The 17,317-nt window shown below is 35.4% G+C and overlaps 1 protein-coding gene and 1 long non-coding RNA gene across 2 annotated transcripts; one reads left to right on the top strand and one right to left on the bottom strand.

The window, feature by feature from the left end:
* Positions 1–169: 169 nt before the first annotated feature.
* LOC133778689 (uncharacterized) lies at positions 170–3,320 on the bottom strand. Its single transcript, XR_009869127.1, has 3 exons — positions 2,473–3,320; positions 1,470–1,533; positions 170–324 (listed from the first exon to the last, which is right to left on the bottom strand). It is a non-coding gene; the product is annotated as an uncharacterized LOC133778689 (long non-coding RNA).
* A 1,097-nt stretch (positions 3,321–4,417) lies between these two features.
* LOC133778687 (ABC transporter F family member 3) lies at positions 4,418–11,760 on the top strand. The gene is made up of 18 exons (XM_062218694.1): positions 4,418–4,762; positions 5,091–5,306; positions 5,523–5,712; positions 6,239–6,447; positions 6,562–6,702; positions 6,886–7,014; positions 7,124–7,225; positions 7,335–7,481; positions 7,978–8,040; positions 8,220–8,266; positions 8,421–8,480; positions 8,803–8,885; positions 9,399–9,493; positions 9,779–9,865; positions 10,410–10,497; positions 10,711–10,796; positions 11,242–11,304; positions 11,468–11,760. Exons 1-18 carry the CDS (start codon positions 4,559–4,561, stop codon positions 11,585–11,587), a joined length of 2,130 nt encoding a protein of 709 aa, XP_062074678.1. The 5' UTR covers positions 4,418–4,558; the 3' UTR covers positions 11,588–11,760.
* The last annotated feature ends 5,557 nt before the right edge of the window (positions 11,761–17,317 follow it).

The following is a 17,317-nucleotide window of genomic DNA, read 5'->3' as shown; positions in this document are numbered from 1 at the left end:
CTGGTTGTAAATCTTTTGTTGTAATCAACATTTAAATTATATTTTTTGGATCCCAATGTATATGTAACGTCCCTAAGGTAGGGTACGTCTGCCACATACTCGTAATTCTAGGGTTTACGAGTATGTAAGGCACTTGACCAAAAGGATTAAATAAAATGATACGAAGAAATGCAGAAAAATTTAAACTTTTATATAAACTTATTAGAAGAAATTATTACACGTATGAATACTTTAAATTTAAGGCAGCCATATGAAAACTCTAAACCATTATTGCATTGCTACTGAGTCCGTGCTCCACAAGTTGCTCAACAGCTAAAGCCACACCTGGAAAAATGTTGGAAAATAACATAATGAGCTAACGCTCAGTAAGCAAATCTCATGCATACACATACACATGAATGTCGTGAGTTTGTAGTGCACATATACTAATATGCTGACTTATATACTTATGCATTTCATTTATTGCTCATGCACTTTCAAACTTTACTTTTATGCTCTTTCTTTTAGTTTCACATTTTTATGGGCCCAATATCACTTGTGCACACTGTTTGATTCAGCCAATGCCTGCAGGGCTTGTTACACATATCATATAGAATCCCATGGGTTCTCCTCCGGCTAGCCATCATCTCAGCTAGGCTCATCATAACACTCATTTCATCGTTGCCATAGCTGCCATACTTATTACACATATGGAGGAGAAAGACGGAAACATGGCAAACATATCTGAATGGTCAACTCTGACCTAGCCCACACTAGTGGGCAGCCACTATAAGTCTTATAGACTTCCGTCTTCTTTACTGAACTTACTTGATTGCTTCATCAAAACAGTGGCACCCTTTTTAAACATCTTATTATCACTTTGCTTAAGCCTTGTGTCATTAAAATGTTTAACTTTACATAAGACTTTTCAAGACATTTCATAACTTTTCTCATATCCATATGCATGGTCTTATATCACATAAATGTACATGCCATGCATACATGCTGATGCTGAAATGCCAATGTTCGTGTTCATGACTGATGTTGATGGTATTCAATCAAGGCATTGTATCACATCTCATATAACTCAAAACATCTTTAGTCATAATACATGAAGCTTTGGGTTGGTGGCGTTGTTATACCTTAACGTAGAGCTATGGCTCAGGTCTAAGGTTTCCAGCCTAAAAACTTAAACGCTTCATATATCATAACATATAACAAATCATGAACATAGAGTAATCCACATATCCATCAACATAAGAACACATACTTGCACATAATTCATATCATTCTTAACCAAGTAAGACATCTTTTACATATCACAGAATTCATCAATTACATATCACACAACACCCTTATGGTGTTCATATAACCATTCTTCACATACTTATCATATGCATCATCATCATACCATACTTAACTCATCAGATGTACACAATCAATGTAGTCATGCATCTTACACTTAAGCACAAAAGGTGAGATTTACTTACCTTAGGTCCTTAGCTTATTTTAAAATTCCTCACCAAGAGTCAATCAATCAAATCCATACAAATCCTATTCAATGCACATCATTTATTAAATTCTATCAAAATCATAAATATACACTATTGATAGTGTATATTAATAATACCAGAAACTATATAAATGATAATAATAAATTATTATCAACGTAATGCAAATAACTCTTCATATAAAACAATGCTTTAAACCTTGCTCATAAGATAATGTACTCTTATGATAATAATAATAATAATCCCAACAAAATAATAATTATCGTCTATAATTAAACTTATTTCGATATTAATAACAAAATACTTTAATAGCAATACGTATATGAATGTATATATTCAAATAATCATTTTATAAAAGAAATCATATTTTTAACATAAAGTTGTAATAATCAATATAATGATAATAATATAAATATAAATATTTCTATTATTATTAAATAGTCATAATATCAATTCCAGTGATATAATAAATATACTTTCTCCAAAATTCACTGGTCTTACAAATATCAATAACTGTAAGAAACTAATATTTGATATTATTTTAATATTCAAATATTAACAAAATATTAACATATAAGAATAATTGTTAAATAATACGTTTGCTATAAATCACACTTTTCATAGATATATATATACATAAAACTGTATTCTTGATTTACTTAACAAAACAATAACAATAATAATTAAAATTAATTAATCATAATAATTTCCATATTAATGGAAAAATCAATTAAATATGTATTTTTATACTTTATTTAATATCTAATATTTTCTAGAAAATTGGACAGCACAACGGCTATAAAGTGGACAATTCCAAAATCAAAACCTGTATCAAAAATATATATAATCCCAGACAGCCAGTAATTTACAGAAAATATTCCATATATCAATAATATATAATTATATACTATAAATACACATAATAACAATTACTCTAATCAATCACAATTAAATCACAATATATAGGTTAAAGAAATTATACCAAAATGATCGGGTTCCACAACAAGTCAAACGATGATTTTCTGAGACTCAAAACGTACTTCGGAACCTCGAACACTAAGTTTCGACCGTCGGTCTACGGTGGATCGCGGTGGCTCGTGGTGGGCCCACCACCCAACTATGGTAGATGTAGGAACAAGTTATTGGGTTTTGAAGCCCACAACACGAGGAGCACGATGGTGGTGACGGATCGACAAACGGATGCCCGAGGTGGCCGAATCGCAACTTTGAAGTCGCGGGGTGGCCGAACTTAAATCGAGTGGTTGAGGCGTTTAATCGGCGAGTGAGCTCTAGATTCTCGCGTGGGTCGATAGTTCGGAGGCCTCTGAATCCAACGGTCCGGCGCGTGGCTAAAAATGGTGGCCGGAAAGTACTCCTGCGTCGTCGGCAACAGTAATACGCAGAGGAGAGAGAGAGAGAGAGAGAGAGAGAGAGAGAGAGAGAGAGAGAGAGAGAGAGAGGTTTTCTGAGGAGAGAGAGAGAGGGTTCGGGTAAAAAGAAAGGCTGAAGCCTTTTCTTTTCTTTTTTTTTATTTTTTATTTTTTATTATTTTTAAAAATTACACTTGGACCCAAAATACTAAAATTCTTTTCAAATAAGCCCTTTAGCAAAACTTTCTTAATTTTATAAAAATCCCCAATTAAAATTATATGACATTCGGGTCCAATACTTGACTATTCAAGTTTCTCTCTCTTTAATCTCATTAAAAACATAAAATGATATTTTAAATACTATTTTTCCATTACTATTTCTTAAATTTGTAAACTTGTATATTTTATGTATTAAAACTCTGATTTATAATAAAAAAAATGTATAATGAAAATGTTGGATATTACAGTATACAGTAAACATTTTAGTGAAACGTTGTATCTTACCAAATTTTTTAATCATAAATCATACTTAGTTACACGATTATGGCCAAATGACTCGATTAACGAGTTTAGTACTGTTTAAAATGCACACCGTAACGGTCCTTGGGTAGCAGGGCATTACAATATCTATCTTGCTCATCTCTTTTGAGAGATTTGTATTAACTACTAGATATAAGCAACGCGTAATGCACATCTATTTAGTTTTATTTATAGAATTTATTAATTATATTTATTAAATTTGTATTATTGTAATATAAATTTCAAATAAATAAACAGTATTATATATAAAAGAATGACATAAATATATTAAATGAAAAATTAAACCAAAATGCTGGTTATATATATTTTTTAAATATATATAATATGATAATATTTTTAAATATAAATAATAAATTTTTTAATAAAAATTAAGAATATGTACTATATATTATTATTATTATGATATTTTATAATATTTAAGTTTATATTGATATAAGTATTAAATATATAGTTTTGTATTAAATATTATTATAATAATATTTTATAATATTTGAATTCATATCAATATATTTAGTAAAAAAATTGGGATTTTATATTGTTATCATAATAATATTTTATAAAATTTAAATTTATATTAATATAATTTAGTTTTATACAATATATTATTATAATAATGATATTTTATAATATTTGAATTTAAATTTATATTAATATAATTATTATATATATAGTTTTATATTAAATATTATTATAATAATAATTTTTTATAATATTTAAATTTATATTAATATAATTGATAAATATTAGGTTAGTCTCAAAAACATATTCAAATATTTACAGATTTGACCAGTTCAAACCTTAAAAGCATGTTTATTTTACCATTTAAATAAAATTCCATTTTCTCTCTCTCTCTCTTTTTTTTATTGAAAAATTCCATTTCCTCAAAGAAAAAAAAAAAAGATAAACCCACACACTTACACGTGCGTACCCGTGTAGGATTTTAATCCAACAATTCAAACCAAAACGCCGTCGTTCAAATGCTCTCCCTTCAGTCACAAAGGAGCCATCCACAGCCGAAAAAGAAGGCTCTCAAATATCGGCAAAACCCTTGTGTTGCGAAGCTCAATAATATCTCAAATCAAAAAATTTAAAATTCGTTACTAAATATTTCCATCGAATTATTTTCCCGGAAAACAAACGTATCAGGTTTCCGAGAAAATGACAGAGGTGGCGGGCTCTGTGGTGCAAGAAGTGCTTGGCCGTAGGGCATTGGATGTGGATCAACCAATTATCGACTACATCATCAACGTCCTCGCCGACGAGGACTTCGATTTCGGAATAGACGGCGAGGGTGCTTTCGATGCCATCGGTGAGCTCCTCGTCGGCGCTGGTTGCGTCAATGACTTCACCGAGTGTCGTTCTGTGAGTTTCATCTTTCACTTACCTTTTGGTTTTGTTTCTCGGTCAAAACTCTTTCCACAGAACTTGAATTTGCCGACTAGGAACAGCAGTGGATTGATCCTGTTATACTTTCGATTTATATATTTATATTTGTTTTCTCGGAAGCCAAACTGGGAAGTTTGGGATGGTCATTTCAGTATGCTTGATAAGTGCAATGCCAGTTGCTATTACTATTATCTGTCGTGAAAATTATGTTAAAGCTTTTTATGCTGAATTCATGGAACTCGTGATTCATTATTTGATTAAAATTTTTGTTTTTGGGGATACCTTTGGTTGTTGTTTATAATAGGTATGTAGCACATTATCTGAAAAGTTTGGCAAGCATGGGCTAGTCAAACCTAAACCAACTATGCGGAGCCTTGCAACACCTTTTAGAATGGATGATGGAATGGATGAAGAGCAAGCTCCAAAAAAGAAGCCTGAAGTTTTTGATGGCCCATTGCTCACTGAACGCGACAAAGCTAAGCTAGAAAGGAGAAAGAGGAAGGACGAGCGCCAAAGAGAGGTAAAATAGAACACACAGAAAGAACAAAGAAGATATAGAAGAGAGAAATTAGTAACACATGTCTTTAAATGAGTTTGCAACATATTAGGAGTCATACAAACCATATAATGAGCACTGCTGTTATTTGATCGATGTTTCATATGAACTGGGTCACTATCAAAATATATGGTCATTAAGTTTTTTTAATCAAAATATGTACTAATTTTTATTACTCAGGTGGAATACCAAATCCATTTAGCAGAAATGGAAGCAGCCAGGGAAGGGATGCCTGTTGTATGTGTTACTCACGACAATAGTGGTGGATCAACTGTCAAGGACATCCGCATGGAGAATTTCAGTGTTTCTGTTGGTGGCCGTGAGCTCATTGTGGATGGTGAACTCACACTCTCGTTTGGAAGGCATTATGGTAAGTTTGATTTATGTTGGCATTGTAATTGTCTTTATTTCATCTTCATCATGGGGAGGGTGAGTTTTAAAAAAAAAAAATTTCACCTTGCATCAGTCTCATGGGCGTATTCTAACAAATTGACTCTCTATTTGAAAAGAAATTATAAATGACTAATCTCTTTCTATTCATTGCAACTTCTCTCACTTTGATGGTGATTATTTAAGACAAAATATATATTAATAAAGATGAAGATGTAAAAGGAATGGATCTTTTGATTTTATACTACTTCTGCACACAACTGTATTTTATGTTTCATGGTTGGTGACTTGTCAGATTAGACCAATTGTAATATGTGTGTTGGTCTTTGGATTATCTAATGATATTTGGAAAGGGTTACCATTCATCCCATAAGGTTTTGTCATTGCTGTAAAGGAAATTGTACTTTTGCACTGTTGAAGGAAATTGAAGTCGTCTTTAAATGATACAAGTGATGGCAAATTGAAATTGACGTGTGACGACGACATGTTTCTGTGCAATTTTCCAGGTCTTGTTGGAAGAAATGGGACAGGAAAAACAACATTCCTTAGGCACATGGCTATGCATACCATTGACGGCATTCCTTCAAATTGCCAGATATTGCATGTGGAGCAAGAAGTTGTTGGTGATGATGTATCAGCTTTGCAATGTGTTCTTAACTCTGACATTGAAAGAACCCAACTTTTGCAAGAAGAAGCTCGTCTTAGTGCTCTGCAGGTGAATACATATTTTCCATAGTTGCTTTGTTTGTCTTATTTTGTCCTAGCATACTTTGATTGATCTTTTTGGTTGAGCTGATGTTTAAATTCTCTTTTTTTGGCTTACTTTAAGAGAGACATGGACTCGGAGGATTTTAAAAGCAATGGAGGAATGGACAAAGATGCAATTTCACAAAGGCTTCAGCAGATATACAAACGGCTTGAATTCATTGATGCGGATTCTGCAGAGTCTCGTGCAGCTGCCATCCTCGCGGTTAGTTCTGTTTTGGGTGTTTGAATCTTGTGACTTCTTAGTGTCTTCTTGACATATTGCCCTAAGCTCTTTTCTGAAATTTAGCTTGCTTTATTTGATCTATAATAAATATAAATGGTGAAGCAACTATGTTTTAGCTTGTTCATTTTCTGATTGGTGTCATGCTATAAAAATATTCTACAGGGTCTTAGTTTTACTCCAGAAATGCAGCTGAAAGCAACAAAAACATTTTCAGGAGGATGGAGAATGCGAATTGCCCTTGCGCGTGCCCTGTTCATAGAGCCTGACTTATTGCTACTGGATGAACCCACGGTGTGCATTACAAGTACCTTTGACTATATTCATTTTTAGTCTATATATTGATTTATAAAAATACTCTTGTATGAGCGGCTTGCCTACTCTCTGTTTTATTTTCCTTCAGAACCATCTTGATCTTCATGCTGTCTTGTGGCTGGAGACTTACCTGGTGAAATGGCCAAAAACGTTCATAGTTGTTTCTCATGCTAGAGAATTTTTAAACACGGTAATATATCTTTGTTATGTTTCCCATGCTTTGTATATTTAATAATACATGCAGGGCATGTTCAAATGGTCAACAATCATGTCTTATTCAAAGTTCCTTGTTTCTGCAGGTGGTCACTGATATTCTTCACTTACAAGGACAAAAACTAACTGCTTACAAGGGGAATTATGATATATTTGAGAGGACACGAGAAGAACAGATAAAAAATAAACAGAAAGCTTTCGAAGCAAATGAACGTTCAAGATCCCATATGCAGGTTGTTAATCCTTTCATAATGAAATAAATGTGGTTATGCTGATTGTTTTTATTATTTACAATTAAATATCTTTTTATGCTAAACTTTGTCTGCATTATTGGTTGCCTTGGCATCAACACAGAGGGAGGTCAAGCTGTAATTATTGTCAAAAACATATGCTTTGTTAATAACCTTTAATTCTGTCTGAACTCTGAAGTATGACATGTAAAACATATTATTTATACATTCTGGTTTAACTGATTCTGACTTCTGAGTGGCCTATTAAGTTGGATTTTATATCCTTATAGGTAGTTCATGGGTAATTTGTTTTGGAATTTGCTGCTACATTTCTTTTATTTTTCTGCGACTCCTAATTTCACTGAGCTTTTGTTCACTGTTGTGGATGCAAATAACCAAGCTTTTACTAAAATCTTGTTATTTCAAAACATCTTTTTCTGTCTTTTTTATTTTGTCATGACTCATGTTTGACTAGCACATGATCTCCTTAACAATGCAGACATTTATTGATAAGTTTCGCTACAACGCAAAGAGAGCATCTCTTGTTCAGTCAAGAATCAAGGTAACCTGTCCTCCCACACTCTTCTCTCTGCGATTTAGAGATTGCTTTAACTTTAACCTCTACATCCTGGTTCTATTTTCTTTTTTGATGTTCGACGCATTGTTATTTATTTATTTTTTTGTTATATTACTCTGTCTTTGCTAGTCCATTGACATATTTCTTTTTTCATTAATTGCTAGGCATTGGAGCGGATGGGTCATGTGGATGAAGTTGTCAACGATCCTGAGTAAGCACCATTTCTTTTTGTAGTCAATGTTAAATTCCAAAGAACAGCTGCTACATCAAAATTTGTCCTGAACTTTTTTCCTGCATTGTAATTTCATTTTTGTTTCATTAATTTCTAGCTGTTCTTACTCCGTTCTTTTTTTCTTTCTATGCAGCTATAAGTTTGAGTTCCCAACTCCAGATGACAGACCAGGCGCCCCTATAATAAGTTTCAGGTTTGCAACTGATTTTGCAGAGTGGTTATATATTTATCTATTGATACCTTTTGGCTTTTGGAATTGATAGTGTTGTTGAAATTTTTCATTTGCTATTATTTCTGCTGCTTCTAGTGATTGGGATTTATACTGACTTCATTTTCCATATAATAACCACCTCAACAAGCACTGTTCTTGATAAACTTCAAAATATTGAATCTTAGTCATATTCTGGTTTAAGATACCATTTTTCACTTGATTAACCTGTGGTGCTTTCTATTCCCATATTCTCAATTAGATCAAATGCTTATAATCTTTTGATGTGATGGAAAATTATTTGCAGTGATGCATCGTTTGGTTATCCTGGTGGACCTATATTGTTTAGGAACTTAAATTTCGGGATCGACCTAGACAGCCGAGTTGCAAGTAAGGAATCTTGTTGAAGTGGACTTTTTTTATTTCTCTTTCTAAATTATCTAGGAATGCAGTAGACAGTTTTTTTTTAGCTATTTGTAGTGTTATTCTGTGCATGTACTTTACAATTTCAAAGTTTGTGGAATTTTCCAATGTATCCGGCATACATTTATGTGATATAAATCAATCACAAAACTGATATTTATACTTAGGAGTGCGTGTGTGTGTTTTCATGGTATGTTTGGATATATTTATGTGACATAAATCAATCTTAAAGTTGATGTTGACCCATAGGAGTGAGTGTGTTATCCCACTGTATATTTGCATTTATTTATCTGATATAAATCAACTTAAAGCTGATGTCGATACCTACAAAACTCATAGTCTTGAATAATTATGTTATTTTAAAAAAAAAAATCACTGTTGCTAGTGTAATCTTAACATTTTGTTTTTCAACTAGTTAATTTTGTATTTTCTTCCATTTCTTACCCAAATTCACCTCTGGGTTTCAAAATCATTTTGCAGTGGTTGGGCCAAATGGCATAGGAAAATCAACCATACTCAAACTAATTGCAGGGGAGCTACAACCAAGCTCTGGGACAGTTTTCCGCTCAGCTAAGGTTTGTTCGTTTTTCCTTCAACTAGTCAACTATAATTATAAAATAGTAATTGAATTTCACATTTTAATTGAAATGCGAGTGTGTTTTGTTAATGGTTGATATTTTGGTGATATAAGAGGACTGCTGGATTCATTATTATCAATAAAGCTATCTTGTTTCCTGTAAATAAATAAGTATATATAAGACATTATTAAAGCAAAATATATGCTTGTTTGATTATTAACTCAACTCATTGCAGACCTGGAGGTTTAGTGCTTTAATCTGATCACCATATTGTTCATTCAGGTTCGTATAGCTGTCTTCAGTCAGCACCACGTGGATGGACTAGACTTATCTTCAAATCCTCTTTTGTATATGATGCGCTGCTATCCAGTAAGTTCTTGTTAACAAAACTACTTTTCTTCCAGAGCTAACAAACATAACAGCCTGTTCTTAGCGTTGCCCCATCTACTTTCCTTGTGTTTCAAATACATGTTAACCTTGGCAATATGGATTTTCAGATAGCACCAGAAATTTTCATTCTTACCTAACGAATATATGGCTCATTAGAAAAGTTCATGCTAGAATTATTGAACTTTCAACCTAGGGAAATATCTTTAATGAAGTTTAGGTTTTTTTAATGCTCATAATTCCCATCTCCAATTGATCGTTCTGGGAATAATGTTGTTTAATTCCTGCCTTAAAAATTCACTTTCGGTTGAGTGGGTTTAAATTGAACCTTTTGTAGTGCTTTTAGCTCTTCTGGAAAAATTGACCAGGTTATTGTCAAGGTCTTCAGGATTGCACTTGTAACTGTTACCATGGATTTATCGTCCTATTTATTATTTTATACCTGTTTGAATATTTGATATAACGTTTTTGTTTCCAATATGAAAACAAGATGATAAGTCTCTCATATGAAGTTTCCTTTTTCCAGGGAGTTCCTGAACAGAAGCTTCGAAGTCACCTTGGTTCTTTTGGTGTCACTGGAAATCTTGCTCTTCAGCCAATGTACACTTTGTCTGGTATTTTTCTCACTTATTTCTGTCTACTTTTTAGAGATTAATTAATTCTGTCACTTGTATTTCACCCTGGGCCACAAAAAGAAAGAAACTATGGTGGTCAGGTGTCAGCCAGCGTTTGACAATGATCAGTAGCTCTTTTCTTTTTATTATTTGTTTTTATCTTTTTTAATGCTTAACCGGATTGCACATTCATTTGCTCAACTGAAATATTAGGTGGTCAGAAGAGCAGAGTTGCATTTGCTAAGATAACTTTCAAGAAACCTCACATAATATTACTTGACGAGCCATCCAATCATTTGGTAAGACACCCTTTTCCTATATTTTCTATTTAATGGCTTTTCCCAGTTATGATCAAAGACTTGCGAATTTAGAATGCTGATAGTTGATTAACACGAGTATCCTGGTTGAACATCATGGGTTACACTTGGTCCTTTATTTTTCTAACTTCTATTGTTTTTTGAGCCAAGTGGAACCGTCAATTACGGATCGATTTAAGTTAGCCAGTTTTTTGTAAAGAAACTTGCAATTATCAAAATATTTTAAGACTTTAGATAAACATGTACTCATTAATGGCTAAATGTGTTATCTTTCCTCTGTTCTGTTTCCTTTTATAAAAAATGTGTTGAGACTGGCAAATAAATTACATAGCTCTAAATTCTAATTCATTTTTCTATGTATTGTAAGAAACAAACAACATTATCTTCATTAACTACGATCTTCTTACATATTATCATCGAAATGTAGGATTTGGATGCTGTTGAGGCACTAATTCAAGGACTCGTTCTTTTCCAAGGAGGCGTTCTTATGGTAATTTAGTTCCATCTTCTTTGCAACTCCCATTTACATCCAAGAAAGATTATCGCCTTCTTTTTTTTTTCAACTTTTAAAATCCAATTAATAAACTAGTATAATCTAGGCATTTTACTTTAGCTTTAGTTACAAATTGTGTGTGTTTCTTCTTGGTTAACAGGTTAGTCACGACGAACATCTAATATCGGGAAGCGTGGAAGAGCTATGGGTGGTCTCGGAAGGTAGGGTGAATCCATTCCATGGAAGTTTCAACGAGTACAAGAAGATTCTCCAGTCTTAAAACAGGTAACAGGTTACAACATTTTCTTCTCAATAGTTGTGAATTATTTACACTTGAGGAACTGAATTTATATCTTCAGAAAAAAAAAGTGAGAATATTTTGGATTCTGCGATATAATAAAGCTTTCTTTTCTCCAATTTAATGGTCATTTATAATGGCCTCATTTGGGTTCACTTGAGTTGAATTTTTCATTAATGTGCGTATTGCTCAGTTCATTTTGTAAGGGGAATATAATTAATTACTGCATTGGTTCCTAAAGTTCCAAAACAAAGTCTTATTTTTGGTTTTAATTTTGAAACAAAAAAAAATAGAAAAAAAAATTAATGTGGCATTTCAAAGTAGAGTTGATCTTAATATTAAGTCTCATATACTGTAAAAAGATCTGTTTTTTTTTTTTTGGTTAAAACTTGTACAGAAATTATTGGAAAAGGACTACGAATTATAATAGATTTACGATGTTAAAAAAACATAATGCGAAATTTGCCCCAAAGGTGAAAAAAATGATTTTTTTTCCTCTACTTTATGGTAGTCAGAAGGAATACTTACAAAGTTGTAAAATAAAATACCATAAATGGGCAACAAATTAATTAATATATATATACATATATATTTCTATTCAAGGGGCTAGTTGGTATAGCTTATAGCTTTTAGTTTCTTAAAAGCAGTTTTTTACAAAGTTAGAAAGATATTTTTTTTAAAGTAAAAGCTTAGGGCTTGTTTGGTGTTGTTTTTTATTTTTTGTTTTCAAAATTTTGTTCTCAGAAATGAGAACAGAAAATTGTTTTTGTAGTTTTCAAAAAATAAGAGATGTTTGGTTAATGTTTTCTAAAAATAATTTTTTTAGTTTTATTTTTTAAAAATTTTAAATAAAAAATTAACAAATATATTTACAAAGAGAAAAATATTTTAAGAGTTTGTAATAAATAATGAGATAAAATAATTTGAAAGAAAAAATGATGAAAAATAAGAAGTGAGAAAGTTAAGAAAATTTGAGAACAATAGAAAACAACTTTTTGTTGTTCTCAAAATTTTCTGTTTTTTGTAACTTTTTTTTTTTAAATTGTTTTATGAAAATAATGCCAAACACTCTAACTTATTTTCAAAATATAATTTTTAGTTTTTAAAATAAAAAAACAGTTTTTTAGTTAAGGTGTCAAATACCCTCTTAAATTTTGAGCAAACTCATTAAAAGGAATGCACACATGTCAGTTTTTCAGATTTTAGGTGTATCGAGTTTGAATTTTGCGGATTTCGAGTTGAGAAATAGGATGTCGAACCCATTCTGAATTTTTTGGGTTGCCAAAGATTTCTTAAAAAAACTAAAAGCTAAAATTTGTCTTTAAGAAACATTGTCAACCAGATACTAAGTAAATAATGTTTAATTAAATGACAGAAGAAGACAATTTCGCTAAGATTAATCAAACCAACTAGAGATTACACTGATAAAAACGTGCCATAGACACAAAACTTAAATAAATAAACTAATCTAGTCTTCAAACCGATACAATCATCAATGAGTTGCCTTTCAAATTATATTAATTAATCTATTGATACTCATTTGATAACGCTATCAATAGCTTCAAGTTATTAAATTTTGTAAGCCTTCGATTTCATTATGCTAATATCTTGGCTTAGCAGTGTATCAATTCTGGTTTAAGATACATAATTATATTTTGTTTAAACAAATAATTTTATTAACAATCAATGCAATAGTATATATTCATATATATTAGGTAAATTTTGCAGCAAATATAAGTTTCAAGACAAAAAATTTTTTTTATAAAAAAATATTATATTGGTTTCAAGACAAATGTATGTTTTATTGAAGTTTGCGGCAAAAATATCAAATAGTTGTTGCACTTAAATACCATTTTTTTTTTAATTTTAACATCAATAATACAAAATCTTTGTTAATAGTTGTACTTAAATACCAAATCTTTGTTTATAGTTACTGTTGACGGTGAAATATCGTCAATGAAATTAGGTCGGAAAACTCAAAGGTGAATGTGGCGATACTCATGATAGGCGAGCAATCACGCGCACATGGTTTAGCGGTTTGCTATGCTCTGTGATCTTATTCTTCTCCAAGACCCGTGTTTAGATAAAAACTTAGAATGAACTTATGGAAGGATACACATAGATGAACAATGGATTGAAAAATGTATATTGCTTAATAGCCTCTGCATACAATGAATCTTCCAACCCCCTTTCTGGAGGGGTGATCATCTATTTATATTGGAGCTCTAATGGCTCTTTTGTACATAGTGGTCCCTCAGGACAAAATAGTACATGAGTACACTGTCAGGATAGCAGTACAGATGGTAGTGGTGTTGGAAGAGTGGTGGTCTTCTCTAGTACATGTCAGGGGCCTGCAAAAGTGCTCTTGTCTTGGTACCATATTATGCCCCCACTACTTGTTGGGTACTGACCTCATAAGCGTGCTGAGGGAGTCCTGGCCATGTACCATTCTTGTACTGCCGCTACCAGTCTGGCGTGGACACCGTACCATTTGTATTCTAACTCTTCGTCCTCCGTGGTCACCACGTGGACTCCCTTAAGGACGAGGCTGGTGTGTGAGAGGAGGCCACCACGAGGACCACGACGTGACCGTTGCGTGTGGCATCTTGGGGGTCGCGAGACGTTTGTCTCCTGGTGGTGTCGCGAGGTGAGCGGGGCGCGCGGGACGCTTGGGCTCTTTACTAGTGTCCAAGGTGGAGTGGTCAATTTGAGCAGGGTCATTTTGAGCACTAATTTGAGGGTTCAAATGGACTTCAACACATGATTGCTTTGGACCTTCCAGGGACCTTAGGCATGAGATGTGGGTTCTTTACCAATGTTGAATTTTGAGCATCCACACTTGCCCCCCAGTCTAGGAGAGGACCTTTAGGTGCTCTGGTAGACTCTTCTCTTTGATTCTTATAAATAGGTCTTCATGCCAGGCCTATACCGTGGCTCAGCGATTTGTCGACTCGGCTCATAACCTTTCCATGTCGAATGCCGAGACGGACCGTCTTGCGGTTCGGGTCCAGGAGCTTGAGGGGGAGCTTGCTGAAACCAGGTCTATGCTAGAAAGGGCCTTGGCGAAAATTTCTTGCATCATCGAAAAAGAAGAAGAGGGCAATTGCCAAGGCCACGATGTTGCAGGAATGGGTCACCAGCCTAGAGGCCGAACTCCAGGGTGCCAATGCTACCGCGGCTGGGTCGCAGGAGAGGGCCGCTTCCTTAGAGGCGGATAGGGTAGTTATTGAATATAGGTCCATAGAGCGCGCCCTTTACGGTGTATAGAGGCAGGATCCAAACTTTGATTTCTCCTCCTTTTGCAAGCACATCGTTGCCCGGGCGGTTGGGTGGAACGCCCGTAGCAGGTGCCGTGGTTGGTGCGTGAGGCGAGGCAAGGTGCACGCGGGAAGCCTAGCGAAGTGCCCTGCATAGCGAGAGGGTTCAAGGTCCTTAGAGTGTCTCGCAAAGCTAGGCGGCCCTTTGGGACCTATGTTCGGATGCGTGCGTCTATGCATGCGGGACACAGGAAGTCTAGCGAGGCTGCACCCCATGTGATCACTTAGAGGCAGGACGCGATGTCTCGCGTAGACATGACGCGCATAGGAGGCCAGCTGTGAGCCTCGCGTAGCGAGGGTGGCGCCTTGGGGTACCCATGTCCGAGTGCTGAAGAGTGCGTGGGAGGCCAGTTGTGAGGGCCTCGCTATGGGAGGGTGGCTCTCTTGGATGGAATTCACAAAGGAAGAATTCCTACATTCACAGCTCCGGTGCCCTCGACATCTCTCAGCGTCAAGACAAGTAGGGCCTCGCTATGGGAGGGCCTCGTGCACCTGTCCTCTTGTGACGCGTAGCTTGGCCTCTTAGCCTAGCAAGGCCATACTTCACGGCTCATAAGGTGATGCTTCCCTTGGGACAATCTCTCGGTTTCACAAGACTTACGGGTCTGAACCTGATAATGTGACTAAGTGACCTTTAGTCTTGTATTTTAACCATGTACTGGAGATTTTTTTTTTATGGTGTATTTTTGGTATCCACCCTTGCCCCCAATCTATAGGGAGGCCTTAAGGCTTTCTTGTAGACTTTTCCCCTTTTTTTTATTTTTATTTTTGTATTTATCATGCTTGAGGTCCTTTGGAGCCCACGTGAAAGGGGGTTCGATAGGTCTCTCTTTGGTGCACCTTGATCGTATCTATAAGGATATATTGACCCCTTGGGTTCTAGTTATCCTTTTATATATTTTTGCGCACGCTTATTATTTCTTGCGAGAAGTGTCCTTCTCGTCATTAGGCATAGTAATATTTTTGCAAGCGTCTTCTTTGGGACCCTTTTTGCAAGCGTCTTCTTTGAGACCCTTTTTGCAAGCGTCTACTTTGAGACCCTTTTTGCCAGCGTCTACTTTTGAGACCATTTTTGCAAGCGTCTACTTTGGAGACCCTTTTCTCAAGCGTCTACTTTTGAGACCCTTTTTGCAATTTTTGAGGTGATCTCCCCTCGGGTCGGGACTTTCATGGCTAGATGGTCTTCGTTCAATCTCAAACTTGGTCAGCAACCCCTCTAGCATGACGCCCCCTTCTATATGGACTCTTCAGACGTATTGGTAGTAGGGCAACTGGAGGAAGGTTCGCTTTCTTCAACATAGAAGTTCTTATGAACCTCTTCCACACGTATGTACTTCTGTGCTCTCTCTCGAAGTCATCCAAATTCGAAACTTCTCTTTTGAGCATGTTACCCCACAACTTGCTTCCTGGACGAACTCCGGCTGTAATAGCCATCTTGTGCTCCACTTTGGTTAAACCTCCCACCTTTGTTGCTTCTATACTGAACCTATGGATGTAGTCCTTTAGACTTTCATTCTCGCCTTGTTTTATGTTAGCGAGGTTGGTAGTTGGCATGACGCAATCATAGGCTGCATGATGTTGCTGAAGAAATTCATCAGAGAATTGTTGCCATGACTCGATTGTTCCTGGCCTTAACCTCTTGAACCACTTGTACGCCACTCCTTTAAGCATAACGACAAAGCAATGACACTTTGCCCTGTTGTTGACGCCTCTTAACCTCATCAAGTTATTGAAGGAGTCTAAGTGATATTTTGGGTCTGTAGTACCCTCGTACGGAGTCATGCGAGGCTCTCTGAAGCCAGTGGGCATTTGCTCAGCCTAAATCTCCCTTGTGAAGGGTGAATCACGGTCGAATTCTTCGTCATCCATGTGCCCCCAAGTGCAGTGGTGATCTTGCCTCGAGGGGTTCGCATTTTGGTGTCTAGTCCCATCCTCTTTTTGCATAAGGAGTTTTGCAGGTTCTCGGGCTAATCCCTTGCCTTGGTTGTGTCCCTCGGGGGAACCGCGGGGGGTGCGTTTCTTACTTCTGACCTCTCCCCATGGAGCTCTTTTCTTAGGCCAAGGGGTGCCTCCTTTGAGGGGACTTCAGCCTCGTTCTTATGACCATCACCTTCCCTCCGCCTTTGCTCCTGGGGACATTTCTTCGGCCTAGGTCCCCCCTGGTACTTTGTCTGGGGGGTTTTACTGGTGGAAAGTTGAGTTCCCCCATCGTCTATGGGGACAGTGCTTTCCCCTTTTTCATTCTCCTTCCCTTTACACTTAGGGAGGGGTATGCTTGACTTCCCTTGCAGTAGGTCGTTTAAAACCTCCTGCATGTTCTTCATCGTGGTTTCCATCATTCGAGTCTTTTTATGCAACTCGTGAATCTCATCCTTGTAGAAGCGAGTCCTTAAGC

Source organism: Humulus lupulus, chromosome 5 (assembly GCF_963169125.1).
Source record: "Humulus lupulus chromosome 5, drHumLupu1.1, whole genome shotgun sequence".
NCBI lineage: Eukaryota > Viridiplantae > Streptophyta > Magnoliopsida > Rosales > Cannabaceae > Humulus > Humulus lupulus.
This window is presented reverse-complemented; position numbering and strand designations above follow the sequence as displayed.